This window comes from Muntiacus reevesi, chromosome 16 (genome assembly GCF_963930625.1).
Source record: "Muntiacus reevesi chromosome 16, mMunRee1.1, whole genome shotgun sequence".
NCBI lineage: Eukaryota > Metazoa > Chordata > Mammalia > Artiodactyla > Cervidae > Muntiacus > Muntiacus reevesi.
In genome coordinates this window covers 32,462,583-32,489,850 of record NC_089264.1, presented here as the reverse complement: position 1 = coordinate 32,489,850, position 27,268 = coordinate 32,462,583, and the positions used below count along the sequence as shown (strand labels likewise).

General features: G+C 35.7%; 1 protein-coding gene across 2 annotated transcripts in view; it reads left to right on the top strand.

The window, feature by feature from the left end:
• CCSER1 (coiled-coil serine rich protein 1) overlaps positions 1-27,268 on the top strand; it is a 1,376,611-nt gene that overhangs the window by 479,393 nt on the left and 869,950 nt on the right. For both annotated transcript variants that reach the window (XM_065907287.1, XM_065907286.1), the window contains exon 6: positions 26,474-26,681. In XM_065907287.1, the coding sequence (XP_065763359.1) occupies positions 26,474-26,681 (208 nt within the window). The remainder of the gene's footprint in view (positions 1-26,473; positions 26,682-27,268) is intronic.

The following is a 27,268-nucleotide window of genomic DNA, read 5'->3' as shown; positions in this document are numbered from 1 at the left end:
GGACTATTTATGTAGCTATGCTCTAAATTGGTCTTTTGGGTCTCATATGCTTTGAATATTGAAATCATAGAACTTACTGAAACATTCTAGGTAAAAGCTTTTAGTTTTTATTGCTCATTTTCCTGTGAAATAGCTATTTATTTGTAAATATAAGGATTCCAAGGGTGTTAAGTACTTCCACAGGTTAGTTCAAGTAAGTATAAAACATTAAATGAGGTATTAATTATAAAATGTATAGTGCGCGGTCTGGCACAGTAGGAATTAAGGAACTGTTAGCTGTTGCCATATTATTTTATTTATAAAGGAAATTTTTGACATTCTAGTAAGTAATACAGACATGTTATTTTCTAAAAGTAGGTTCCACAAAAATAAAATATATATTTGCATGTGTAATTTACACACAAATGAATGTACATAGTCTATATGTATATATTCAATATATAATATATGTGAAATTGAAATTGCTTTTAAAAATATTTTCCTTATAAATGGACACTACTCTTGATTTCAGACCTTTAATTTTCTCATTTATCCTTTCACTTCAGGTGTCCATTGGTGGTTTTTTATTTCAATTAGATCATTTTTCAATTGGAAATTTTTGAGAAAACCATGAAGTTCACCTAAAGACTGTATAGTTTATTACATAGACCTAAGATTTTGTTGGGGATGGAGGAAATATGTCCTTTGGTCTCCTTTCAGTAGTCAGCCAAATGAGCTATAGCCTGATAAAGTTAAAGCATTAGAAATAAAATGTGTTTGCAGCTCCCTAATAGGCAATTAAACTGCAATAATGACATCAAGGTAATTTATGAAATTAAACACATGAATACACTGTAAAATATATTCTCAGAATAATCAAGCATGTGCTTGGCTTGCATCTTCATGCAGTATTGTTTTAGACTCTCTTGAAGAACCGTTTACATATAGAATCTGGAACAGTGCTGTCCAGTAGAATTTTCTGTGCTACTGGAAATGTTCTCTGTGGTATTAAAATTGCCAAATGTGACTGAATAGCTAAATTTTTAATTTTATTTAATTTTCATTAATTTAAACTTAAATAGTCACACGATTTATAGACTCTGTTACTGAACAACACAGATCTAAAGTAATACTCATTTTCCTATCTATTTCCATCAGCATTGTAATCATTACATTATATGCACTATGACTACAGTATCTATGTAATGTACTAATTCACAAAAATACATTTTTAAGTATATTTACAGTATTAGACTAAAAGCAATAGTCATGTCATGATTGTTGAACTTAATCTGGAATCAGTTATTTCTCAAAATGTTAGATCAAAACTTCAGCAAAGGTATTTTTTTAAATAATATATGTCAATTTTAATGAAGCAAAATAATGCACTTTTATATATGTCTGTCACATGTAACAGACTGGATATTTATTCTGAGAGCTAGATTTATTTGTTTAGGTGATTTTAACATATTGGGGATAAACTTGCGGACAGTTTATCTGTCCTGTTTAAACTATAAACAGGATCCAAACACTCAGTTGGTAAATTAATGAGTAGGCCTATATAGTAAAAAACATTAAAAATGTATTATTGGCTATTTTAACCGTTTTCCTAAGGCATTAGAGGACATACAGTGAAACCTCAATTTTCAACCCAGGCAGATTCTATTAATAGCATCTGTAGTATGTTACACAAATACTGGTATTTTTTCATTAAACTCATTATGGACCTTTTCTCACAGATGTCATGTGACTTTTTAAATTTATTGGCAGAAAGACATATTTTTATTCTGGAAAAAAAAGTCATTTTATATGGATAATAGAAAACATTATTTACTATTATTAATATAAAGAATCATATTAAAATAGCATAAACTTTATTTCGACACATGAGGTAAGACAACCCTGTGATTTTTTTTTTCTCTTTTTTTTTCCATTTATTTTTATTAGTTAGAGGCTAATTACTTTACAATATTGTAGTGGTTTTTGTCATGCATTGACATGAATTAGCCAAGGATTTACATGTGTTCCCCATCCCGATCCGCCCTCCCACCTCACTCTCTACCAGATCCCTCTGGGTCTTCCCAGTGCACCAGCCCTGAGCACTTGTCTCATGCATCCAACCTGGGTTGGTGATCTGTTTCACCCTAGATAATATACATGTTTTGATGCTATTCTCTCAAAACATCCCACCCTCACCTTCTCCCACAGAGTCCGAAAGTCTGTTCTGTACATCTGTGTCTCTTTTTCTATTTTGCAAATAGGGTTATCGTTACCATCTTTTTAAATTCCACATATATGTGTTAGTATACTGTAATGGTCTTTATCTTTCTGGCTTACTTCACTCTGTATAATGGGCTCCAATTTCATCCATCTCAGAACTGATTCAAATGAATTCTTTTTAACGGCTGAGTAATATTCCATGGTGTATATGTACCATAGCTTCCTTATCCATTCGTCTGCTGATGGGCATCTAGGTTGCTTCCATGTCCTGGCTATTATAAACAGTGCTGCGATGAACATTGGGGTGCACGTGTCTCTTTCAGATCTGGTTTCCTCAGTGTGTATGCCCAGAAGTGGTATTGCTGGGTCATATGGAAGTTCTATTTCCAGTTTTTTAAGAAATCTCCACACTGTTCTCCATAGCGGCTGTACTAGTTTGCATTCCCACCAACAGTGTAAGACAGTTCCCCTTTCTCCACACCCTCTCCAGCATTTATTGCTTGTAGACTTTTGGATAGCAGCCATCCTGACTGGCGTGTAATGGTACCTCATTGTGGTTTTGATTTGCATTTCTCTGATAATGAGTGATGTTGAGCATCTTTTCATGTGTTTGTTAGCCATCTGTATGTCTTCTCTGGAGAAATGTCTGTTTAGTTCTTTGGCCTATTTTTTGATTGGGTCATTTATTTTTCTGGAATTGAGCTGCAGGAGTTGCTTGTATATTTTTGAGATTAGTCCTTTGACTGTTGCTTCGTTTGCTATTATTTTCTCCCAATCTTAGGGCTATCTTTTCACCTTGCTTATAGTTTCCTTTGTTGTTCTGCCTTCATTTTTAAGATTTCTTTCCTTCTACTAACCCTGGGGTTCTTCATTTCTTCCTTTTCTAATTGCTTTAGGTGTAGAGTTAGGTTATTTCACTTTTTTCTTGTTTCTTCTTTTTTTTTTTTTTAATTTTTTTTTATTAGTTGGAGGCTAATTACTTCACAACATTTCAGTGGGTTTTGTCATACATTGACATGAATCAGCCATAGAGTTACACGTATTCCCCATCCCGATCCCCCCTCCCACCACAATGAGGTACCATTACACGCCAGTCAGGATGGCTGCTATCCAAAAGTCTACAAGCGATAAATGCTGGAGAGGGTGTGGAGAAAAGGGAACCCTCTTACACTGTTGGTGGGAATGCAAACTAGTACAGCCACTATGGAAAACAGTGTGGAGATTTCTTAAAAAATTGGAAATAGAACTTCCATATGACCCAGCAACCCCACTTCTGGGCATACACACTGAGGAAACCAGATCTGAAAGAGACACGTGCACCCCAATGTTCATTGCAGCACTGTTTTTCTTGTTTCTTGAGGTAAGCCTGTAATGCTGTCAACCTTCCCCTTAGCACTGCTTTTACAATGTCCCATAGGTTTTGGGTTGCTGTGTTTTCATTTTCATTCATTTCTATGCATATTTTGATTTCTTCTATGATTTGTTGGTTATTCAGGAGCGTGTTATTTAGCCTTCATATGTTTAAAATTTTTAATAGTTTTTTTCCTGTAATTGAGATCTAATCTTACTGCACTGTGATCAGAAAAGATGACTGGAATGATTTCAGTTTTTTTTTAATTTACCAAGGCTAGATTTATGGCCCAGGATGTGATCTATTCTGGAGAAGGTTCCATGTGCACTTGAGAAAAAGGTGAAGTTGATTGTTTGGGGCTGAAATGTCCTATAGATATCAATTAGGTCTAGCTGGTCCATTGTGTCATTTAAAGTTGGTGTTTCCTTGTTAATTTTCTGTTTAGTTGATCTATCCATAGTTGTGAGTGGGGTATTAAAGTCTCCCACTATTATTGTGTTACTATTAATTTCCTCTTTCATACTCGTTAGCGTTTGCCTTACATATTGTGGTGTTCCTGTGTTGGGTGCATATATATTTATAATTGTTATATCTTCTTCTTGGATTGATCCTTTGATCATTATGTAGTGTCCTTCTTTGTCTCTTTTCACAGCCTTTATTTTAAAGTTTATTTTATCTGATATGAGTATTGTGATTCCTGCTTTCTTTTGGTCTCCATTAGCATGACATATTTCTTTCCAGCCCTTCACTTTTAGTCTGTATATTTCCCTTGTTTTGAGGTGAGTCTGTTGCAGACAGCATATATAAGGGTCTTGTTTTTGTATCCATTCAGCCAGTCTTTGTCTTTTGGTTGGAGCATTCAACCCATTTACATTTAAGGTAATTATTGATAGCTATGGTCCCATTGCCATTTACTTTGTTGTTTTGCGTTCACGTTTATACAACCTTTCTGTGTTTCCTGTCTAGAAAAGATCCTTTAGCATTTGTTGAAGAGCTGGTTTGGTGGTGCTGAATTCTCTCAGCTTTTGCTTGTCTGTAAAGCTTTTGAATTCTCCTTCATATCTGAGTGAGATCCTTGCTGGGAACAGTAATCTAGGTTGTAGGTTATTCTCTTTCATTACTTGAAGTATGTTCTGCCATTCCCTTCTGGCCTGAAGGGTTTCTACTGATAGATCAGCTGTTATCCTTATGGGAATCCCTTTGTGTGTTATTTGTTGTTTCTCCCTTGCTGCTTTTAATATTTGTTCTTTGTGCTTGATCTTTGTTAATTTGATTAATATGTGTCATGGGGTGTTTCGCCTTGGGTTTATCCTGTTTGGGATTCTCTGGGTTTCTTGGACCTGTGTAACTATTTCCTTCCCCATTTTAGGGAAGTTTTCAGCTATTATTTCCTCAAGTATTTTCTCATGGCCTTTCTTTTTGTCTTCTTCTTCTGGGACTCCTATGATTCGAATGTTGCGGCATTTCACATTGTCCCAGAGGTCCCTGAGGTTGTCCTCATTTCTTTTGATCCTTTTTTCTTTTTTCCTCTCTGCTTCATTTATTTCCACCATTTTATCTTCTACCTCAGTTATCGTATCTTCTGTCTCCATTATTCTACTGTTGGCTCCCTCCAGAGTGTTTTTGATCTCATTTATTGCATTATTCGTTTTTAATTGACTCTTTTTTATTTCTTCTAGGTCCTTATTAAACATTTATTGCATCTTCTCAATCTTTGTCTCCAGGCTATTTATCTGTACCTCCATTTTGTTTTCAAGATTTTGGATAATTTTTATTATCATTATTCTAATTTCTTTTTCAGGTAGATTCCCTATCTTCTCCTCTTTTGTTTGACTTGGTGGGCGTTTTTCATGTTCCTTTACCTGTTGGGTATTTCTCTGCCTTTTCATTTTGTTTAGATTGCTGTGTCTGGAGTGGGCTTTCTGTATTCTGGTGGTCTGTGGTTCCTTTTTATTGTGGAGGTTTCACCCAGTGGGTGGGGTTGGACGATTGGTTTGCCAAGGTTTCCTGGTTAGGGAAGCCTGCGTCGGTGTTCTGGTGCGTGGAACTGGATTTCTTCTCTCTGGAGTGCAATGTAGTGTCCAGTAATGAGTTTTGAGATGGGTCTATGTGTTAGGTGTGACTTTGGGCAGCCTGTATCCCTGTGATTTTTAAACTGTGAAAAATCTACTAACTACAAAGCTCCTGAGCTACTGCAGATTGTCTACAACTCTGTTTGTTGGAACTAATTACTGTTACAGCTCTAGCAAATACATGTTGAAACAGACATCTCAAAATGAACTGGAGCCAGGAAGCAGAAATGAAGCCCTGGCTAATACATTTTAAAAATAAGAAACAAAACTTACAGGATGCAATCAATACTAAAACTAATTTATAAGATAAACAACATTGGGATACCCACTTCATAAACAATGAAAAAAAGCATGCAACCCTTTTTCTTCCTTACAAAGTAAACGTAAGATGATATGTACTGTAGCTCATAAAAGTTTGTTGAAAAACAATTTCCCATGGGTCTAACACATTTTTGTAGGTTTTGCAGGCTGACGTACTGACTGACTTTCTTAACGTGAGGGTGGGATGTTTTGAAAGAACAGCATGTATATTATCTATGGTGAAGCGGACCACCAGCCCAGGTGGGATACATGAGTCAGGTGCTCGGGCCTGGTGCACTGGGAGGACCCTGAGGAGTCGGGTGGGGAGGGAGGTGGGAGGGGGGATCGGGATGGGGAATACATGTAACTATATGGCTGATTCATGTCAATGTATGACAAGACCCACTGAAATGTTGTAAAGTGATTGGCCTCCAACTAATAAAATAATATTAAAAAAAAAAAAAAAAAAAGAAAAAAAAAAAAAAAATAAATATCTTTTCAAAAATGCTTGCCTGTACAGCATTCAGTCTATACAGACAGGGAAGAGGCAGTATCTTTTTTCATGGCTTATAGCCTTGAAAACTTGAGATATATTCTCCTGCAACAAAGGACAGGTATGCCTACTGCCCCTTATAAAAAAACTCAATTTGCCTAAGATTATGCATCTTCTATGATCTAATCAATTGTGTTTGCAGATACTAAACACATCTTTGCGTCACCCTGTGGGAACTGAGGCATAGGAAACTGCCTCAAAAAAAATACTGATTCACTAGTTACTGCTATCCCTGTGTGGAATGAAGTCCTCTGTCTGTGACCCAGAAATTTGTCTTCTGCCAGCATTCATGAACATGCCTGATTTACTTATTACTTCACAAGTAGGTTAAAATCTCAGACATTTCACAGTTCTTTACACAGTTTCATCATTCTTAAAATTTTCTAGGCACCTTAAAATTATGGAAATCTTAATCATTTAAAAGTATATTTTTAAATTTTAGTTTCTTATGTGGATTAAGTCAGAATGTATATTATATGCATATATATATAATATTCTGTCAAGTATCTATGTATAAAAAGTATCCATATATGGACATAATAATATTTATAGTTGTCAACAAAAGACTATGTACAAAAATATGTACATTTATTACTTTTATGACTCTAGCTATATTTTCTCAGATAAATATCAATTAAATGTTAGAGTTTTGGTATAAATGCACAAATCAAAGACAGAAAATAAATTATTAGAATAGCATTTTCAGTAATATTTTAATAAAAGGAATGCTGTTTTATTTGTAAAACAGAAGGTACTTTAAGAAAATGCAAATCACTAGAATGCTAATGACATAAGTATGTCTCAGATACAGTAATTTTTGTCCAAAACATTTAGATCAACAGTCACAGTGTCCATGAATAAGATACTTGGACATGTCTCACAAGACTCCAGTCATGATGTCAACCAACTTGGGTCTCATGTGAGGCTCCTCTTCCCAGCTCAGCTGGTCATTGTCAGGGTTGAGTTCCTTGAATCTGTAGAATTCACACTGGCTTTGACTTTGAAGCTAGTTGGTCACACTTCTCAGATGCTTTATCTTTTTTTAAAGGCTCCTCTGAATAGGTCTGGCCCACCAGGATAGGCTTCTTTTATTATTGATGTAAAGTCAACTCATTATCAAGCAAATCTCATGATATCCCTTCATATTCACAGGTTCCTCCTAGGGAACCCCTCAAAGGGAAGAGGGGCATATACAGAACATGAACATAAGTGGGTGGAATCTTGGAAGCCCCTAGAGAGTTCTACCTAGTGTGATAACAGATAAATGTGTCATCAATAAAATATGCATTGTTAATAGACAGTAGTAATAAAAATGAGATACATATGTAATTAAAAACTATACAAATGTGTATGTTTTATTAAACTCCTAATATTTATAATATTATTATCCAGAAAAATAATGTTTCCATTATACAGCCTTTCCAATTTCCTTTTCTATTTATTTCACTTGATTCCTATTTTTTCTGCTTCTGTAGAAGGGTTTTTAACAACGGCCTTCTATGTATACCATTCTTCAGAAATTGCAATCTGTTTTGAAGATTATTATTGTTTCTTGACATAAATCCTATTTTCTTTTCTTTTTTTCTTAAATAATAATTAATAGGTAAGCCAATGGCAATCTTTTCAATAAAAGTACAATCTTAAATTACTGAGGTCATTTACAAATAAAAGCTTTAAAATTTAAAACAACATTAAAACAGAAAATGAAATATCTTGACCCACATGGAATTTTTGTTTCTCTTAATGTAAAATTTTAGTTTAGAGGGAATATTTAAAAAGTGAAATATCAAATAGAATATTTTTAAGAATGATAGTGTATCCTAAATTTCTCATTGATAGTTTAGTAGGGCTGTATTCTTTTAAAGATATCCCTCGTGGCTCAGTTGATAAAGAATCTGTCTGCAATGCAAGATACCTGGGTTCTCTCCCTGGGTTGGGAAGTTCCCCTGGCGAAGGAAATGGCTACCCACGTCAGTATTCTTGCCTAGAAAATATCATGGACATAGGAACCTGGCCGACGATAGTCCATGGGGTCACAAAGAGTCAGACACAACTGAACTACTAATCCACCAAACCATACTTTAAAAGGCAAGGTAATCCCAGAAAGCAGCCACCAGTTTTTACTTTTTCAGTGAACAAAATGATAAAATGAATTAAAGTCAGTTTACTGGAGTTACCAATCAAAACAAACTTAAATATTATAACATAAAACAAAATTTATAAATGCATGCAACTCCATTTTAAAGCAAAGTAATTCTTTAATGTAAATGTCATATAATTTTCTAGTGCTGACTTTCAACCTCTTTATTTGGTCAGCATATCCTAGTCTTAGAATAACTGTATTTTTCCTTCTAAATGCAGGAGAAATTGGTAGACAGAATATATGGCTCCCTAATTAGTGTGATTTGAGAAAACTAAAGCCACAAAATGTCTGTTTTGAACAGAAAGCTTGTCCTAAACTTTTGTGTGGGACGTCATCCTTTTTGAATAAGTGATCTGTTAAAATAAAAATGTTGTACCAGTTCATTACCAACTTCCAGCTTGCTAGCTGAATAAATTATGTAAAAGGAGTCAGGGTGGTGAAAGCAGGGCACAGCATCAGTGTTTTTTGACAGAAAAGTTACAAAAAGTGAATGGCCTATGGCTTAGAAAGTGCACAATGAAATATAACAACCCAGTAGTGAATTTTGAATATCCAGGGAGCAATGATACTCTCAGGCAGACCTGGAGAAGATCACAGAAATGGACATGACAGGAGTACACCAAAGGGTGTAAGAGCATTGGCAAACAAAAACAAAAACTGCATTACATTTTACACTTTAGTCTTGGATCTGCCAAATGTAGAATACAGGGTCCTCTAGTACAAGCCCCGGAAGTCTATTTTGCTCACTTTATTAAAAAAAGAAGAAAAAGTAAGATTATGCACTAGCTTACAGAAATAAAGGGAAAATGAAGCACCAAACAGATCTCAAGAAGACAAATGGTGATATGAGAGAACTATGGTAGCAGAACCAGCTACACAATTTTCAAGGCCCAGTGAAAAATAGCAAATGCAAGGCTATTTACGTAAAAATTAATATTTTTAGCATAGTAATAGCTGAACATTAAACCAAGTTCAGGCCCCTTCTAAGAAGGCCCCTTCTAGATCGTTTGTAACTGCAGAAGATGCAAGCCCATGAATTTGGCCCTGGGAATCAGGAATGAATGGATAAGCTCTTTAAGGCTCTACCATTAGAAGACCTTAGCTACTGTGGTTTTCTGTTCCTGTGTTGTGTTGCTCAAGACTTATATTTCTTGGAACCAGAGTTTGTTTGTAAGCCAAATAACATGACCATAGGAAAGACGAGATAAGGGGACCTTGTTTGGCAATATCAAGGTTACATGCAATGGGGGAGGGGAGGAACCTTCTCAATGGACAATAAAGGCATTTGTAGCAAATAAAGAGGGAGAATTTCTTTATATGCAGGAAAAAAAATAACAGGTGTTCACATAAGAAGAAAAAAGAAAAAAATCCATTCTAACACTGATACGTCTAATTTCTAACAAGTTGCTCTAATAGTATTACTACTTTATTTATAACAAAGATCCAGTAGCACCTCCTTTGGATCATAGATGCTAAACTTTAAATAGACCCAAATTATTCACTTCAGTGATTCTAACAAACTTTTTTGGAAAATTGCTTTCAGGTAAACTTTCCAACATTAATTATTATCATATAATATCCTACTCTTCTATGAAACAAAGAGTAAGAGTAAGAGTAAAAAATGTTTTAGATGAAACAGAAAAAAGGATCATAGAAATTACTCTAAGGTAAGATTAGCTTATATTTTCTAATCACTTATGTATTTATGAGCTTTGGAGTGTGGCTTAGTGAGCTCATTGACTTTTTGCCAAGTAGCTGTCTCTAGAGAGATCACAGGAGTTAGGACACAGACTCCAGAGCCAAAATTGTTGGACTGAAAGCACAGTTTTACTATTTGCATCCTGTTCAGTCTTTACATCTTAGATACCTCCTCTGCAGATTCTTAACACTGTAATTGATGATTAAAATATCTTAAAAGGTGATAATTTAGGATGCAATTAAGACTAATCATTAAACATTTATTTTTCAGGCAATCAAAAGTAGATATAAAGTGACTTAATACAGTCATTTTGGGAAGATTTGTTTTAGGAATGGAACTTGAACACTTTCTGAGGAATATTTTTTTTTACTGTTATACTTCCTCAAATAAGTAGTTTTCTCTGGAGAGGAAAGGGCAAAACAGAAGTTTTCTTTTATCAGCTCTTCTTTGGTTACGTAAAGAAAATGACTGGGTATTTCCTTTTTCATCCTCATCTCTGTTTCAAAGACGATTGAACATTGATACCAATCTGTGTTTCTGCTGCTTGTTTAAAAGAGAAACCATCCTTTGCCAAGCACCCACTGTTATCTGGTTTTAAATGTCAAGTACACTTCAGTATAGAAAGAAAGAAACTGAGATAACATTCAAAGAGGAATATATTGGAGACAAAGATAGAGTCCAACAATCTAAGTGTAAGTGTCTTCCAGATGGGTGTTAGGAAAAGATTCATCAACAGAAACCAGAAACATTTTGCAGCTTCTGACTTATCTAACCTTGTGATTTATAGCCACATTTTATGTGTATATGTGTATGATTATAGTGTTTGTCTATGTTCATGTCATACTGATGAATAATGGAAAGGTAATTCAGCTACTTTAAACTGAATCATTTAAATCAGTTGAGCCATGACTCTCTGTCTTTATGTCACTCCTTTCAAGGTCTAGCCTCAGATTCTGTTACTGGCCTCAAGGATTTTTTGTTTGTTCCTTGCAACAGATATTTATACCTTGACAGTTCTATGATGTGTAATTATGTATAAATGATGCTATATGCTTTTCATTTACACAAATAATCTAGCCCGCTATTTATACCAAGTACAGTTGTTCCGTTTCAGAGAGAAAAAAAAATCAACTCATTTTGTCTTTCTTTCCATTCACAGTTAAGTTTGTTATTGTTTAAGAAGAAACTGCATTTTTAGAATCAGCACCATTTGTACTGATCAAATCAGTACAATTTGATGATTGTACATTATGCTTTTACTGTCATAATGTTTCTTATTATAATATTTAACAAAAACTTGAATTAAATTCAAATATAGTTTTGACATAGTTTTGAAATTTTAGAAAACAAAGTTTCACAAATCTTATATCTTAGAATATTAATAGGTATTCTGCATGCTCAATAAATAATTATTGAATGGACAAATGAATGAATGTTTATAAAATAGTCTTAAATTTAGCAGGATTCTTTACTAGGATTGTTGTTGTTCAGTCACTAAGTCATATCTAACTCTTTGTGACCCCATGGACTGCAGCCCTCCAAGCTTACCTGTCCTTCACTATCTCTCAGAGTTTGTTCATATTCATGTCCATTGAGTCAGTGATGCTATCTAACCATGTTGTCCCCTGCCACCGTCTTCTCCTTTTGCCTTCAGTTTCCCCAACATCAGAGTCTTTTCCAGTGAGTCGGCTCTTCACATCAGGTGGCCAAAGTATTAGAGCTTCAGCTTCAGCACCAGTCCTTCTGATGAATATTCAAGGTTGATTTCCTTTAGGATTGACTGGTTTGATCTCCTTGCTGTCCAAGGGACACTAAAGAGTCTTCTCCAGCACAGCAGCTCAAAAGCATCATTTCTTGGGCTCTCCGTCTCCTTTATGGTCCAACTCTCACATCCATCCATGACTACTGGAAAAACCAGAGCTTTGACTGTATGTACCTTAGTTGGCAAAGTGATGTCTCTACTTTTTAATATGTGGCTTCTCTGGTGACCCCAATGGTAAAGAATCTGCCTGCAACACAGGAAACCTGGATTGGAACCCTGGATCAGGATGATCCCCTGGAGAAAGGAATGGCTACCTACCCCAGTATTATTGCCTGGAGAAATCCATGGACAGAGGAGCCTGGTGGGCTGCAGTCCATGGGATCACAAAGAGCTGGACATGACTGAGCAACTCACACTTTTACTTTTTCACTAGGTTTGTCATAGCTTTCATTTGAAGGAGCAAGTGTTTTAATTTCATGACTGCAGTCACCATCAGCAGTGATTTTTGGATCCTAAGAATGTAAAATTTGCCACTGCTTCTACTTTTTCCCCTTCTATTTACCATGAAGTGATGGGACCAGATGCCATGATCTTACTTTTTAAAATGTTGAGTTTTAAGCTAACTTTTTCACTCTTCTCTTTCACCCTTATCAAGAGGCTTTTTAGTTCCTCTTTAAAGCAAAGTCACTCAGTCGTGTCCGACTCTTTGTGGCTCCATGGACTATAGCCTGCCAGGCTCCTCCATCCATGGGATTTTTCAGACAAGAATACTGGAGTGGGTTGTCATTTCCTTTCTACCATTAGAGAGGTATCATCTGCATATCTGAAGTTGTTGATACTAGAATTATTATTCAGTTATTATTTCACTAATAGTAAACCAGTAGCTCCTAAATACTTGAACTTTTTTTGAACATATTTGATCTTTAATATTTTGCTAAAAATAAAGAGCAGTTATACTTTTTAATGCCTAATTCCATACCTGTGCTTTCTATTACATGGGGTAATCTATTGTAGCACTGGGTTTGCAGGGCAGCTATGTTCTATTTACTGTGTACTGAAGCTGTAATTGAAACTGACCACCAACAGGCTGGACTGTGGCCTTGTAACCCATACTGAAAGATAACTCAAAGTTCTCTTAACTGAATTATAATTCAGAGTATATTAATCACAATACATGATATCATTGGCTGGGCTTCCTGGTTGTCACTAGTGGTAAAGAACTTGCCTGCCAATGCAATACACAAAAGAGATGTGGGTTTTATCCCTGGGTCAGGAAGATGCCCTGGAGAAGGGCATGGCAATCCATTCCAGTATTCTTGCTTGAAGAATCCTATGGACCGAAGAGTTTGGCAGGCTACAGTCCATTAGGTTGCAGAATCAGACATGACTGAAGCAACTTAGCTCACACAGATGTAATATCATAATTTTTGTTATTCTATGTCTTAAAAGGTGATATAACAGAATGTAATTGCAACTGGTAATCATAGAAAACAATACTTATTTATCAATATCAGTTCATTAACCTTCAGGTGCGTTCTACTTTTTTCTTAATCTTACTTCAGACACAAAGTTGTAACTCTTCAATAGTCATGATTCCAAAAGCCACTTAACTTCTAGAATTAGGGTTTGGAGACAGCTTATTGGCTAGAACCTAATTATGTACTTTTCATTTAGTATGAATAATCTTCAAAATTTGTTAGAAACTACACATTGTTTTCTATGTTTTTAAAAATTGCTGTTTTCCTTATTCAGACATTGTATCTCTACAATATCTTTATGCTACATAAAGCAGTTCTCCACAAGAACAAGAATCACTTCTTAGGAGGACCTAGATTTAAACCCAGAAGCCATAAACATTCCTATTCCACTTTCTTCTTGTGCAACTATAGTTGACCTTTGAAAAACACAATTTGCACTCTGCTGGTCCATTATAGTTCTTTTTTTTCAAAATATATATAGTTGGTCCTGCATATCCGGGATTCAGCCAACCCAAGATTGCAATACATTGTTGGTTGAATCCGGGGATGTGGAACTGATGAACTTGAAAGGCCAACTGTGGAATTTGAGCATACGTGGATTTTGATATTCACCCACAGCCCTTGAACAAATCTCCTGCAGGTACTAAGGGAGAGTGGTACTTGATATCTGTTATACTCCACACTTTGTTGTTTTAGTCGCTAAGTTGTGTCTGACTCTTTTGCGACCCTTTGCACTGTAGCCCACCAGGCTCCTCTGTCCATGGGATTTCCCAGGCAAGAACTGGAATGAAGTTGCCATTTCCTTCTTCAGGGAGTCTTTCTGACCCAGGGATCAAACCCAAGTCTCCTGTATTGGCAGACGGTTACTTTACCACTGAGCCACCAGGGAAGCCCATATTCAAACTAGTTTCTATTATTATTGTTATTTCTGTCATTGCTGTTGTTTTAATTCTACTTGATATTTTTCTCTTCTTTCTCTATCTACCCTTAATGTACTGACCACTTTGAATAGTTTTGCCTAAGTAAGGCTCCACTCCAGAGATAAATATGAAAAGTGCCCCTTTGGAAATTTAACATGTAAACCTGTCATTTAGTATTAATAAGGTAGACTTCTTAGCACACAAGTTTAGTGTATGCGAAATTGTCATATGTTAATTTATTCAACAGTGACTTGGCAATATAAAGTTCACTAAGGGAGAGTCTCACCTTATTTGGTGTTATTTCTACTTCTTTGGAACCAAAAGGAAGAGAATTTAGCGCAGCCTGAGGTAACTGCAAGGATTGGAGAGGAGATCCTGGGAAAGAAGGTGCATTAATACAGCCTTAAAGAATACATATAAATTAGCTGCATTATATCAAAATTCACATACATTCTGGGGAGGAGGAGAATTATGCGAAAATTATGGTCAATGAGTGTGATAAGATATATGTAACCTATTCTGTACTACGTGTTTTGTTTGTCTTGCAAAGCTAGCAAGACAAAAATATGACACAGTGGGCTGACGATACACCCCTGGAATTCATTTATATAAAATAAGTCAGGTGATTTTTATGTATGTGTGAGTTTTTCAAGACATTTGGAAATCTTTGATTTTATGTAATATGAAAAATAAATTGAGTGTAAACCATCACAATGCCTTTTGTTGCCTCAAGAATGGAATCTGGGAAATTGCTTGAAAAGTTTGATGTAGGTTTTACTAATCTTTCCTAAACTGATAAAGTTTTATGTCTCTAAAGATTTACTCAAAGTCAAAATCTCCAACTCTTTTAGCTTTGAAAAGCGTTGGACTTTTGCAGTTTCCTTACTGCTATGAATTATCCAGTAATATTAGGTATTGCCTTTATGTCAAGTTACAGCACAATAATTGATTTTCTGTTTGGAAAAACTACTTCCTAGGTTATACTTTCATAGCTAACACTTATTACACTTAGATTTCCGATCCTGAATGTTTTTAAAGGTAATGGGAATAGAAAATTCTTTTAAAACTATGTAATTGACTGTGGGTTGTATAACTTTTAGCATATCTTCAGTGCTATATATTACATTGCGGTTTTTATTTTAATAGACCCTTGGTACTATACATGTAAAAAAATGCATTTTATAATGCAAATTGAAGAAATTCTAAAGTTCTGTTTTTTTATAAATTTTCTTGTATGTTATATATATAAACCCTTTATATGTTCTCTTTGAGTGGTCATAAATTTTGCATACAGGTTCTTAAAATGATAACATCAAGTTTTAAGTATACCATGTGATAATGAAATAGGATACATTTATGGTGGTAGTTTGGTTCTGAAAGATTAATCATATTCTCTACATGATGTGGATCTGAAGCAAGACCTTGGTACTTTTGCAACTTGTTATTCTGATATTTAAGGGAAAAGGGAAGGCAGAAAGTAGCATTGGGAAAAATTTATTTTCAAAAACACAATTTGCATCTCTAAAAATGATGCTTCACATCTTATTAATTCTGTTATCCTATAAATATGAAACTTTTATTGTTGAAAACAAATCAATTTTAAAAAAAGAAAGGAGTTTCATAGTAAAGTAAGTCATTAGAGCTTGAGTTTACGACTTTAGAAAGCATTATTGATTTAAGAGCAAATATAAAATAATAAAGTACTCTGAGTACTCTTTCACTAAAGATATGTCCAATTAATTACAATATATAAAGTATACCTAATGTTTGTGTGTGGTTAGTTGCTCAGTCCAGGCTCCTCTTGTCCATGGAATTCTCCAGGCAAAAATACTGGTGTGGGTTGCCATGCCCTCCTTCAGGGGATCTTCTCAACCCAGAGATCAAACCCTGGTCTCCCTCATTGCAGGCAGTCTCTTTACCTGCTGAGTCACAAGGGAAGCCCAAGAATACTGGAGTGAGTAGCCTATCCCTTCTCCAAGAGATCCTTTGGACTCAGGAATTGAACCAGGATTTCCTACATTGCAGGTGGATTCTTTACAGCTCAGCTACCAGGGAAGCCCATAGATAACTACAAAATATGTATCATAGATAACTATAAAGCATGCCTTATGTCTAAAATAATACTTACAGAATACTGTCACAATCAAGACATTAACCAGACTAAAATAATATAGCAAAACTCCCATTTTTAAATGATTTTCATCTTTATAGATGAATTTGAAATAATTTAGTAACAATATTCTCCAGGGAATTAACAATTTAAAAAAGTTCTCTGATATCATATTAAGATAATTATTACTCAGAGATCAGATTTTATTTGACTTTAATTTGTTTTTCTTCTGTAGTTCAACAGTTTCCAAATAAAATCACTTCCATGGAGTGGTGGATGAGGAGCTGGGAAATTTTTCCTGACCCCCAGAATAGAGAAATATAAAATAAGGAAAATGTTGAATATCGAAGTCTGTAAATATATCAGAGAATTGATGCCAACTCAATTGGAAAAGACTCTGATGCTGGAAAAATTGAAGGCAAAAGGAGAAGGGGGTGGCGAGGATGAGATGTTTAGATAGCATCACCAACTCAATGGACATTGGTTTGAGAAAACTCTGGGAGATAGTGAAAGACAAGGAAGCCTGGTATGCTATAGTCTACGTGGTTGCAAAGTATCAGATACAACTTAGCTACTAAACAACAAGGATATGATGAGTTACCTGGAAGACTAGAGAAAAATATTCATATTAAAAAAAATTGGTTGATATCTGCTAAACAGAGGAAAACCAACCAGTTTATGAGATTTTCTAAGTTGAGAATCACTTTTTACAGTATCAGGGGACAATAAATAAAATGTTGATCTTTATCTGTAAAAGTTTTTTTGACAATTCTATGCTATCAACTTTTTGACAGCTTGAGTGCTCTGGGAAAGAAAGTCAGTTACACAATTAATTCAATCATAGCATAATTAAAATGTACAATATCTACAATTAAATGAACACTTATAAAGTCAAAAATATATACATGTGCACAAGCAGATTTTGGTATATATGTATGCATGTACATGGGATTTTAGAAATTTTTTCCATATTTACTTATTTTTATTTTTGACTGTACTGGGTCTTCATTGCTGCATGGGTGCTACTCTCTAGTTGCGGTATGCCGGCTTCTCATTGCAGTGGCTTCTCTTGTTGCAGAGCGTGGGTTCTAGGGTACATGGGCTTAGTTGCATAGAAGCATGTGGAATCTTCCTGGACCAGGGATCAAACCTGTGTCCCATGCATGATTCTTCATCACCAGACCACCAGGGAAGTCCTGCATGTGGGATTTTTTTAAACACTAATTTTTGAGTCACTCTTTGCTGAACCTCATTGTACTTTAATCTCTACATTAATTAATTCTGATTCTTTTTCTTACTGAAATAATCTTTAAACCAGATCTTAAGTGACAAATGAAAATAAAAGTAGAGAATGGGAGGGAGAAATGTGAATGATGTTAATGGCAGGCAGAAAAGTTACTGAACAAGGACAGTCAACTTAGTCGTTTCTTTTTAGGATTAAACAATTACTTTCAAAGTTTGTATGAACAGATTTGTACTCATAAGATACCTACTTTCTTGAAAATTTTAGAGAAGGAAATTCTAAATGTCCAGAGGAGTAGGGGTCCTTACTACTTAATCTTATTCCATAAAATTGTAAGCTAATATTTCACTGTTCCATCTTCAGTGAAAATAACTGAATAGATAAATACAAGAATATTTTAAATTTGAACCCTATTAAAAGATGATGCAGTATGAAGAAAAGAGCATTGGACCTGAAGTCAGGAGACTGAAATTCTATACCTTCTAGCTATGTGACACTTAAAAAGTTAATCTAGGTTTGAGCTCCCTAAATATTAAATAAGAATATAAATAGATCTATAATGCTTTTTTAGCACTAAATTTGATTATTATTTTGATTTGAGTACTGGATATGATTGTGCAAGGTTTTGTGGCTACATTATTAAACAAAAAAATATAAACAGTGTTTCTATTTCCTTTGAACACACTAGCCTCAAATATAGCCATTAAATCAATATTTGCACAATGAATTATGTTATCCTACTGTTATTTCTAGGTTTATGTTCTTATTGACATATTCTTTAGTAGTAATAATAGTTAGAATGCTTTCAGCTTCAAGAGAAAAACCTAATTCAAAGTTCATTTAACAGTCAAAGAAGGTTATTTTGTCGAACAAGAAATCTAAAGATAGTGAGTCTCCAGTGTTGATTAATTCAGAGAAATAGTGACATCATAGGGAGGTGGGTTTACTCAGTTTTTTTGTTCTTTGATTTCCCCGCAGCCAAGTTTCTTCCTATTTGCAGGGTACACCTATAGTTTCTAGCAATACATCAAGCCAAAACAACGGCAGTCTCCTTCCTATTTCTCTTCTAACCAGAGAGGAAACTTTTCTTTGAAGATTTCCACCGGACTTCCTGTCGTTTCTTGGAGCTATAGGAAAGCTAGCATTTGAACAAATTAGGGTGTTTTGGGGGGGCTTCCCTGGTGGCTCAGATGGTAAAGAACTCACAAGTGCGGGAGACTCAGTTTCAATCCCTGGGTTGGGAAGATCCCCTGAGAAAGAAGTGGCAACCCACTCCAGTATCTTTGCCTGGAGAATCTCATGAACAGAAGCGCCTAGCAGGCTATATACAGTCCATGGGGTCACAAACAGTCAGACACGATTAAAGTGACTGAGCCTACAGGGAGTTTTTATGTTTTTATGTTTGCTTTTGTTTTAAAGAGGCAGGAAACTATAAGCAAGGTGAAAAGACAGCCCTCAGATTGGGAGAAAATAATAGCAAACGAAGCAACAGACAAAGGATTAATCTCAAAAATATACAAGCAACTCCTGCAGCTCAATTCCAGAAAAATAAATGACCCAATCAAAAAATGGACCAAAGAACTAAACAGACATTTCTCCAAAGAAGACATACAGATGGCTAACAAACACATGAAAAGATGCTCAACATCACTCATTATCAGAGAAATGCAAATCAAAACCACAATAAGGTACCATTACACGCCAGTAAAGATGGCTGCCAGTCAAAAGTCTACAAGCAATAAATGCTGGAGAGGGTGTGGAGAAAAGGGAACCCTCTTACACTGTTGGTGAGAATGCAAACTAGTACAGCTGCTATGGAGACCAGTGTGGAGATTCTTAAAAAACTGGAAATAGAACTTCCATATGACCCAGCCATTCCACTGCTGGGCATACACACTGAGAAAACCAGATCTGAAAGAGACACGTGCACCCCAATGTTCATCGCAGCACTGTTTATAATAGCCAGGACATGGAAGCAACCTAGATGCCCATCAGCAGACGAATGGATAAGGAAGCTGTGGTACATATACACCATGGAATATTACTCAGCCGCTAAAAACAATTCATTTGAATCAGTTCTAATGAGATGGATGAAATTGGAGCCCATTATACAGAGTGAAGTAAGCCAGAAAGATAAAGAGCATTACAGTATACTAACACATATATGTGGAATTTAGAAAGATGGTAATGATAACCCTATATACAAAACAGAAAAAGAGATACAGATGTACAGAACAAACTTTTGGACTCTGTGGGAGAAGGTGAGGGTGGGATGTTTTGAGAGAACAGCATCAAAACATGTATATTATCTATGGTGAAACAGATCACCAGCCCAGGTGGGATGCATGAGACAAATGCTCAGGGCTGGTGCACTGGGAAGACCCAGAGGGAGCGGGTAGAGAGGGAGGTGGGAGGGCGGATCGAGATGGGGAATACATGTAAATCCTTGGCTGATTCATGTCAATGTATGACAAAAGCCACTACAATATTGTAAAGTAATTAGCCTCCAACTAATAAAAATAAATGAAAAAAATAAATAAAAATAAAGAGGCAGGAAGGAGGTATGAATGAATATGAGGCACACAGCCAACATCTGTTATGATAATTTTTCATTTCTCTGATAAGACTAAGCATTATGTCCACTCTTTCTTTTATGACCTGAATATATTTATCATAGCTGCTTTAAATCCTTGTTTGCTAATTCCAACATATGGGTCACGTGTGTGTGTTCAGTTGCATCTGACTCTGCGATCCCATGGACAGTAACCTACAGTGCTCCTCTGTCGATGGAATTTTCCAAGCAAGAGTACTGGAGCGGGTTTTCATTTCCTACTCCAGGGGATCTTCCTGACCCAGGGACTGAACCTATGTCTCTTGAATCTCCTGCATTAGAAGGCAGATGTATCACTGTGCCACCTGGTAAGGTATGGTCATCTCAGACGATCAACAGACTGTTTTTCTGCTTCTTCGTATGTCTGTTCATTTGAATATTTGCCATACATTGTGAATGGTATAGTTTTGAGAGTATGCATTTTATTGTCTTCCTTTAGAGAAAGAAGAGTGTTCTAGCAGGCAGTTAATTTATAAATAGACCAGATTGACTTTTTGAGGTTTTTTTTTTTTAAGTTTGAAACTCTCATTTCTCCAAGCACTGTGAATATTCTATGTCATTGGCAAATGCTCTCCTATGTCTTCATAGGCATAAAAACTGCAACTTCTGTTTTTAAGAAATTGCATCCAGGTTCAACACCCTGACCACCACAGTGGCATCTTGTATATTTATTGCTGTTTTAATTTTGCCATTTGGTCCTTGGACATTTTTCTCTTTCCCTCCTGCACTATATGTTTAAAAATAAGTGTGGTTATAGGAGTACATCAAGGGTGTATATTGTCACCCTGCTTATTTAACTTATATGCGGAGTACATCATGAGAAACGCTGGGCTAGATGAAGCACAAGCTGGAATCAAGATTGCCAGGAGAAATATCAATAATCTCAGATATGTAGATGACACCATTTGTATGGATGGCAGAAAGTGAAGAGGAACTAAAAAGTCTCTTGATGAAAGTGAAAGAGGAGAGTGAAGAAGTTGGCTTAAAGCTCAACATTCAGAAAACTAAGATCATGGCATCTGGTCCCATCACTTCATGGGAAATAGATGGGGAAACAGTGGAGAGTGTCAGACTTTATTTTTCTGGGCTCCAAAATCACTGCAGATGGTGATTGCAGCCATGAAATTAAAAGATGCTTACTCTTTGGAAGGAAGGTTATGACCAACCTGGATAGCATATTTAAAAGCAGAGACATTACTTTGCCAACAAAAGTCTGTCTAGTCAAGGCTATGGTTTTTCTAGTGGTCATGTATGGATGTGAGAGTTGGACTGTGAAGAAGGCTGAGCACTGAAGAATTAATGCTTTTGCAATGTGGTGTTGGAGAAGATTCTTGAGAGTCCGTTGAACTGCAAGGAGATCCAACCAGTCCATCCTAAAGGAGATCAGTCCTGGGTGTTCATTGGAAGGACTGATGCTGAAGCTGAAACTCCAGTACTTTGACCACCTCATGCGAAGACTTGACTCATTGGAAAAGACCCTGATGCTGGGAGGGATTAGGGGCAGGAGGAGAAGGGGACGACAGAGGATGAGATGGGTGGATGACATCACTGACTCGATGGACATGTGTTTGAGTAAACTTCGGGTGTTGGTGATGGACAGGGAGGCCTGGCGTGCTGCGATTCATGGTGTCACAGAGTCGGACACGAATGAGCGACTGAACTGAACTGATACTTTATCCAGTATTTCTCTGATTCAGATAAGAGTAGAGTATAGGACAGTTTAGTCCAATGTGTTCCCAGAGGTCTCCTCAAATTAATTTTATTAACTACATCTGTGATAAGTGTGACAAAGGAAGGCATAGCATAGAAAAGAGGAACCTGTGTGTCTTTGAAGTGGGGGTGGGGGGGGGAGTGGCAGGTACCAAATACAAAGATTTCCCTGAAGAAGTGATGTATTTTAAGGCGAGATATGAAGGTTGGTAAGCAACACTTTATCATACATATGCAAAGTTTCTGAGGCAGGATCGAGCTTGGCACATTTCAGGGCAAAAGCTTTATTATTTAAAACTTACAGACTGAGAAAGGCCCATACATCTCGATTTGACTTTATCTAAATGTTGCTTAATTTTCCATCATAAAGACTTAGTTGTCCTTTATAAGCAGCAAGGCAAGTAAAAGTATTACTGAGCAAATCTACCAAAGACTCATGAATTTCATGCAGAGAGGGTGTTGTGTGCATGTGTGTGCTCAGTGGAGATTATACTGTCTTTGTTTTCTGTTTGCAGTACTTAGGGGGATCAGTGAATCACTGTATCAGGCCTCAGTACCTTACTCTTTTGTGTGTGTGTGAAGTTAGGGACTATCTTTTTTGATATAAAACACATTTCTTCAGTTTTCTGAAAGAGTAATAATTCAGAGTATTGGCAGACAGAGAGCTACATCTGCCAAAGTGCATGAATTGCATTATCTCATGAGCCTTACTAATGCCGGAATAGGAGAGCGCCTGAAACTTGCTCTGCCCTCTTGGTCTTATGGATTGTCTGTGCTAGTGGAAACTATGACTTCATATTAGAGACTTTTCTCCTTTTCTTATCAGTTACAGGGTGGATTCTTTTGAGGTAAATATTCCCAGAAATACATGGGTATTTTTGGCACAATCATAGTCTGTTGTTCAAAACCTTGGTTTTCAAAATATTTAACTATTGTAAACCCCAGGCACCGATAAATGAGAAATCCAGTGACCGTGGGTGGCTCTGTTGGCCTGTGCAGCTGAGTAGCAGCCCTGCTTAATCGTCTATTTCACTAACTGCCTCCACCGAATGAAGGATGCTTTGATTACTGTGGTATTGCAGCTCACTATTATTCATGTTGAAACAAAGCATTTCAAAATAAATTGATGTGCTTTTCATATGGGGAGGGATATTAGTTGTTATTTTTTTGCTATCAGTTACTAAGCAGTTAATAATCATGGTGAACCTCTCGAAGTCAGTGACAGAGTCCTCTTAATCTCTGAATCATCAATCACCCTTGCTCTGGTAGACTCAATGTGGATGTCTTCTGTAATTGTGAAATGATACCATCATTCTCCCTCTTGTTGAAATTCAAGAAAGATCCAAACTTTTCAAGTATAAAACAAATGGCTACTTTCATCATCTAAGTACACTTCTGCATATAGCCCATTCTTAACTAACTGAAATGGCAGTGATCTGTAGATATGTACAGATTAAACTGTAATCTTCAGATCCTCAGTAATTTCCTGAAATTAGAAACACAGACCTTTACACAGATGTGATTTCTGAAAACTTTGGTTTCAGAAGCTTTGGTTTCTGAACGGTCTGATTTCAGTCTTTATTGATGTTTACATACATGATTGAACACAGAGGTTCAAAGAAACAGCAATCTAATTAAAAGGAATTATAAAACTGTTATTTTAATTATTATATTTTAAGAGTGCTGGGGAATTTGGCACCATGGGTGGTGGTCCTGCCATACATAACAATTCACCTTCCAGAAAATTTTCTGGGCACAAATGAGAGTTATATACATAAATGATTACAAAGAATTATGTTTTGTTTATTAACTTTATTATTGTATTCATTTATTAAATTCAATTATACAGTTATTTACTGTGTCAGCCTAATATGAGTCAGACACCAGGTGAGTTCACAACTTAAAACCTGATAAATCTTTGAAAATTCTTTGATAACTAATATAGTATTATACACACTGTAAATTCTCATTTTTATATTTTATTTTATTCTTATTGTTCTAAGACACTAAAATAAAATTTTTAAAAAGTTAAGAATGATTGTATATTTCACTCCAAGTTGTATGTAATTAAAATGAATCAGTCATATCAGGTAAAATTTATTTTTAAAATGAAAATGTAAGTGATTCTTTGTAGTTACAGGTATTTTTTTTTTTCCAGTTTTTCTTTTTGTTCATTTACTTGTTTGTTTTTCGCATGAGATGTGGAATTTTTAATGACTTAGAGCTCGAGTACGCTGCTTGCATTCACATCTCATCTCTGCCCCTTGTTTGCTGTGTTGCCATCAGCATGTACCTTAATATGAGCCTCTCTGAGACTCAGATCCCTCAACTGTGATGTAAGAATTATAATACCTCAAAGAGTTGTATGAGTACTAGATGGTTTGAAAGTGAAAGTGAAAATGAAGTTGCTCAGTTGCGTCCATCTCTTTGCAACTCCACGGACTGACCGTAGCCTACCAGGCTCCTCCGTCCATGGGATTTTCCAGGCAAGAATACTGGACTAGGTTTCCATTTCCTTCTCCAGGAGATCTTCCCGGCCCAGGGATTGAACCCGTCTCTCCCACATTGTAGGCAGACGCTTTACCTTCTGAGCCACGAGGGAAATCTAAACTAAATGGTTTAGCATATATGAAATTCTGTGTGTGTGTGTGTGTATCTATATCTATATGTATATATATATTAGGACTTCCCTGGTGACTAATAAGAAAAGTCTTATATATACATTATGTGGCTAGTAGGAAAAAAATCTTATCCTGCTTATGTAGTTAGGTTGATTCACCTCAGGTCAACTTTTTTTTTTGGTGCAATCTGCAGTATTGTGGAATCTGAGTTTTCCCAGACCTGGGATCAAACTCATGCCCCCTGTATTGGAAGCTGGGATTAACCACTGAACTGCCAGGGAAGTCTCTCCGGTGAACTTCTTAATAGCTATTTAAATTTGAGAAATTCTTTGGGCCTGTTACTCACATGTAAAGTGAAGATACTATGTTTACCTCTTGGTCTTGTTCAGCATTTGAATAAATTAACACACATGAAGTGGTTTGCACAGTATTTGGCCCACAGTCAATCCTCAAAAAATGTTAGCTATGACTACTTATTATTTCATTATAAACATAAAGAGGGGATAGTAATTAATATCTTACCATTTGAAATGACAGTTATGATTAATGAATATACCTGTGAAGACAGGTAAACAATTTTGTGATCCAATATGTGTTTTCTTTACTGATTATCCAATGCTTTACAAATTGAATAATCACATTTGGATAAAATTAACCAATGCGTTCTGTTTTATTTGCACCTTTACCTGATCTTGGTGGCAAGCTCCAAGACAGCTCTGTTCTTTTCAATTTAGGTTGCCGAGTGACCTTGTCATTTACTTCAGAGAATAATATACATAAAAGCTATTGAAACTGAGCAAAAGTCCTAAACTATTGTTTCATAAATTTCCTGAGCTATGAGATTAATTATCATTATTGTGTAGGTTCCTTGGTTCTAATGAATGAAATAAATTTAGACAAACTCATTAAAAATGACCATTTTCATTTTCATAAACTCCTCCTTTCATAATATTTTTATATCTGCCTCATAAGCACATGTGAAAAACTGTCAATCTTTTCTTTATACACACCTTTAATTAAAGTGTGTGAAAGTATTTTTGAAATGCATAGTTTTAAAAAAATTGTTGATTAGCAAGTAGAACAAAATAGTTTTCCACATATTACTGTACTAAATATTTAATGATTATTTGATAAGCATGCTCATTACATATGGAGTTATACACCTTACATTTACTTCACTATTTTCACATAAGCTCTTATGCATACCAGTCTTTCTTAATCCACAAAATGGCTTAATACACAATTGATTGATTTAGTAATTTAAAACAATAACTACCAAAGGTATTTTATCCCAATTTTTGCTTTCTTAATGTTTTCTTTCCAGGTAATTTTTGAATGTATTTTCAGACAGCCCCTACATGAAATTTCTCTTTCAGTGATTTCTTTTGGCTTTCAATATTTTTGAAAGGGTTAACTAACTGTAAACATATTGCTGTTGTGTGTAAATTGAATTTCAGTTGGAGGAAAAAAAAAGCACATTTTGAAAGTGATTCTCATTTAATCTTACTACTGCTACATATAAAATTAAACCATTTAATAATTTTGACAAAAGGTTTTAGAATTTTCAGACTAATATGAGGAAACAATGAGAGTCACAAGGAAGTTTTTTCCAGCTCACTCCTAACATTGATCAGCAGGTTGGTAAATACTGCTCTGAATATGCTACATAATAATTTTTGTTCTTTTTTTTTTTCCTGTTAGGAACCTTTCCCTGAAATTAGCAAAGGACATTGATCAGGAAGCCAGGTGTTCCCATATCAGGGGAGTGCCTAGCAGTCCATCTGCAGATTGGCCCCTGCCCAGTGTGGAAGAAAATGGAGGCATAGATTCTCTGCCATTCAGACTGATGTTACAGGACTGCACGGCCGTCAAGACATTATTATTAAAGATGAAGAGAGTTCTTCAAGAGGTAATGATCTGCTGTAAGATTAACGCTTTACTGCTGGTAGATGGTGAAGTCTATAGACCTGGTTAGTCCCTTTTCTATCAATAATTAACTGCATAACGCTGGGCAGGGGTCAGCTATCCTCTTGGAACTTAGCCTTTCTCATATGTCAAATGAAGTGTTTGTAGTTCGGTTTTATACGGTACTCTTCAACTCAAAGATTCTAAGATTCTGCAGAGAAACTGAAAGGAGAATAAACTGATACCTAGTCTTGGGAAGGTTGGATAAAGAAAAATGGGCATCAGCTATTGTTATGTTTATATATTATTAAAAGCTGTTTAGAGACCTTTCAACAGGATTTCACTTTGATATCGAGATGTTATATGACACCATAAAACTAGTTTGGTCATTTTTTTCAAATAACAATTAATCTAGTAAAATCAGTCTGAATGTTTGATTTTGCCCATTGAATATAGCTGCCCTCTTGCAGGCTATGCTCAATTAGATAATGAACTAGTTAGTGAAATACTCGGAGAAGTCTTTCATCTTTACAACCAAGAATCAATCACTGTTTAGGATTCAAGTTTGTTATGGTTTCATTTTTATAATTG